This window comes from Camelina sativa, chromosome 12, assembly GCF_000633955.1.
Source record: "Camelina sativa cultivar DH55 chromosome 12, Cs, whole genome shotgun sequence".
Taxonomy (NCBI): domain Eukaryota; kingdom Viridiplantae; phylum Streptophyta; class Magnoliopsida; order Brassicales; family Brassicaceae; genus Camelina; species Camelina sativa.
In genome coordinates this window covers 19,693,267-19,696,952 of record NC_025696.1, presented here as the reverse complement: position 1 = coordinate 19,696,952, position 3,686 = coordinate 19,693,267, and the positions used below count along the sequence as shown (strand labels likewise).

General features: G+C 47.7%; 1 protein-coding gene across 1 annotated transcript; it reads right to left on the bottom strand.

The window, feature by feature from the left end:
* On the bottom strand, positions 2,649-3,584 carry LOC104733670. The gene has a single exon (XM_010453234.1). The coding sequence runs from the start codon at positions 3,582-3,584 to the stop codon at positions 2,649-2,651; it is 936 nt and encodes a 311-aa protein (XP_010451536.1).

Here is a 3,686-nt window from a genome sequence, read left to right as displayed (position 1 = left end):
GGCAGAGGTTGAGACGACGGAGAAGACAGAGAGGGAGACGACGAAACAGGGGTTGTTGTTGCAGACGTAAGGGAGTGAGACCGAGAGGGAGATGATGACGACGACGAGGGAGATGATGAAACCGAAGTCGGAGTTGGCGCCGGTAGTGATGACGATGAAGAGGAAGACAGAGTATCGGTCGATGGTGACGGGGTCAATGTGGTCGTGGTTGTTTTGTTGGGCTGATTTGGATTTGGGAGATCAATTTGGACATTAGGTTGAGGCTGAATGGGGATATTTAGTGTTTGGACATTGAAATGGTGTTGTCGGGCTGGATCGTTTGTAGGTGAGTGTTGCTGGGCCGTGGGTTGCGGCCCATTTTGAGTAAGAGCAGTAGGCTCAAGAGGAATTATCGGGGTTGGAGAGAGAGATGTAGAGGAACGTACCTGAGATGACGACACCGGAGAAGTCAATGGAGAAGACGATGGAGGGTGAGGAAGCAGACCAACGGGGGTAGACAGTAGCGGAGAGTGTAGAGGAGTGACCAAAGATGGAGTTGAGACCGAGTGAGACAAGTCTTCAACCGCAGAGGCAGAACAAGCAAAGGGAAATTCAGTTTCAACGAACTGAACATGCCGTGAAACATAGAGCCGTCCTGTGCTGAGATCGAGACAGTGATATGCACTTTGAGATGCCGAATAACCAAGGAAAACACACGGCCTGGATCGATGATCCAGTTTGTTCAACGCATACGGTCGTAACCACGGGTAACAGATACATCCAAAAACACGCAGTTTATCATAGTTAGGAGCAACATCAAACAATTTTTCAAATGGAGACCGCTGTTGCAATACCGAGGTTGGTAGCCGATTGATGAGATATATGGCTGTGGAGCAGGCAAACGGCCAATAAGTGGTAGGCATGGACGCACGTGATAGAAGAGCAAGGCCTGTCTCCACAATATGTCTATGTTTGCGTTCGGATAATCCGTTGAGCTCCGGTGTATGTGGTGGAGTTGTGTAATGCTCAATCCCATGAGTGGTGAGATAGGCACGAAGAGCTACGTATTCGCCTCCATTATCCGAGTATAGAGTTTGTATGCGGGTTTGAAAACGATTCTCAACCAAGGCTTTGAAGGCAATAAAGGTAGGTTTGACATCCGACTTTTGTTTGAGGGGGTAGAACCAAGTATATCGAGTGTAATGATCAACAAATATAAGGTAGTATTTGCAGTTGTCATGAGATAATATAGGTGAAGTCCATACATCGGAAAAGAGATATTGAAGGGGCTTTGTGGAGTGAAGGGTAGATGTTGAAAAAGGTAGTTTATGTGTTTTATTAAGCAAACAATCCGAACAAGACAAGGATTTAGAAGTAGAAGATGAAATAGGCAAAGAAAACTTTGAAATAATAGTGTTTAAGGAAGCGGAGGAAGGGTGTCCAAGACGAGCATGCCAAGCGGAGAGAGACCCTTTAGAGGTTGGTGAAGCATAAAGAGCCTGTACTTGAGATCTCGTCACTGGCCACTCATACAACCCATCTTTAGTCTTTCCTTGGAGCAATAGGCCCCCCGTGGTCAGATCCCTCACCTGAAACGCAGCCGGAAAGAATGACACCGAAACATTATTAGAATTGCAAAGGCGATACACAGATACGAGATTCTTATGAATAAGAGGCACATATAAAACATCTTGTAAAGAAAGAGATCGAGTATCAGTAGGAAGTGTAGCTAAACCCTTGTGAGTAATCTTCAAACCTGAGCCATCACCAATGACGACAGCATCATCACCAGAGTAAGGCTGATGAAGAGCAAGATTGCGCAAGTCCGAGGTAATATGGTGTGTTGCACCACTGTCAAGCATCCAATCTTCAGGATTGAGACTTGAACCTAGAGCAAGATTCGCCCGAGGCTGCCAAGGAGTGAAAGAGTACGCTGTTGGAGGCCAGAGGAGGACGAAAGGTGCTGAAGTTGAGGACAACGACGAGCAGAGTGTCCTTGAACATTGCAGTACTGACATTTGCCGAGATACGGACGGTACGACCGTTGATCAGATCGCGAGGATGAATTGTGGGAGGCGGACTGGGTGGAGTTGTTGTTGTTGGAGCGATTTCGGTTGGAGGAACCACCCCTAGAGTTGTTGTTGTGCCGCTGCATAGCAACATTTGCCGTGACAGGATGGATGGACGGAGCCGCTTTGGACAGAAGTTTAGCTTCACGGTTACGTAAACGCTCGTGAACATACGCAATTGTGGGAGAGACATCACGAGCTTCAATCTGGTCGATGACAGGACGATAATCTTCCGGTAATCCGTCAAGGATGATTTCGATCTGGTCATCGTGCTCCAAGGGTTTTCCCAAGCTAGCAAGAGTATCAAACCATGTAGTAAGCCCTTGGAGATACTCATCAATCGTGCGATTGCCCTTGGTCCATGCCTTCAGTTGGTCCTTTATTTGTTGAACGTGACCACGGCTGGGTTTGGCAAACGTGTCTGCCAAGGTACTCCAAATCTCCGAAGCCATGGTCGTGCGAGAAAGGAGAGGTTGTACAGTCAGGGAAATAGAGCCAANCCAGAGTAAGGCTGATGAAGAGCAAGATTGCGCAAGTCCGAGGTAATATGGTGTGTTGCACCACTGTCAAGCATCCAATCTTCAGGATTGAGACTTGAACCTAGAGCAAGATTCGCCCGAGGCTGCCAAGGAGTGAAAGAGTACGCTGTTGGAGGCCAGAGGAGGACGAAAGGTGCTGAAGTTGAGGACAACGACGAGCAGAGTGTCCTTGAACATTGCAGTACTGACATTTGCCGAGATACGGACGGTACGACCGTTGATCAGATCGCGAGGATGAATTGTGGGAGGCGGACTGGGTGGAGTTGTTGTTGTTGGAGCGATTTCGGTTGGAGGAACCACCCCTAGAGTTGTTGTTGTGCCGCTGCATAGCAACATTTGCCGTGACAGGATGGATGGACGGAGCCGCTTTGGACAGAAGTTTAGCTTCACGGTTACGTAAACGCTCGTGAACATACGCAATTGTGGGAGAGACATCACGAGCTTCAATCTGGTCGATGACAGGACGATAATCTTCCGGTAATCCGTCAAGGATGATTTCGATCTGGTCATCGTGCTCCAAGGGTTTTCCCAAGCTAGCAAGAGTATCAAACCATGTAGTAAGCCCTTGGAGATACTCATCAATCGTGCGATTGCCCTTGGTCCATGCCTTCAGTTGGTCCTTTATTTGTTGAACGTGACCACGGCTGGGTTTGGCAAACGTGTCTGCCAAGGTACTCCAAATCTCCGAAGCCATGGTCGTGCGAGAAAGGAGAGGTTGTACAGTCAGGGAAATAGAGCCAAGGAGGGCACTATAAACCAACTGGTCTTGTCGCTTCCATGCCACATAAGCAGGATTTTCAGAGACGACATCGTTGGTGGTGATAGTGGACGGCGGGATCTGGCAAGAACCATCCAGATGCCCAATGAGACCATGGCCATCGACCAAAGCCCGAACTTGAAGCTTCCACATGAGAAAGTTGGTTTGAGTGAGTTTGGTCACGTTCGTCATATTGACGTGAAGAAGAGTTTGGTTGTTGGTAACGATAGTATCGGTCATCGTAGGAGAAGAGGCTGAAGACATAGAGAAAAGAATAAAGAAAAGATGTGATAAAACGGAGAAGAAGAAGAACAGAGGGAAAAAAAAAAAAAAAAAATTTTT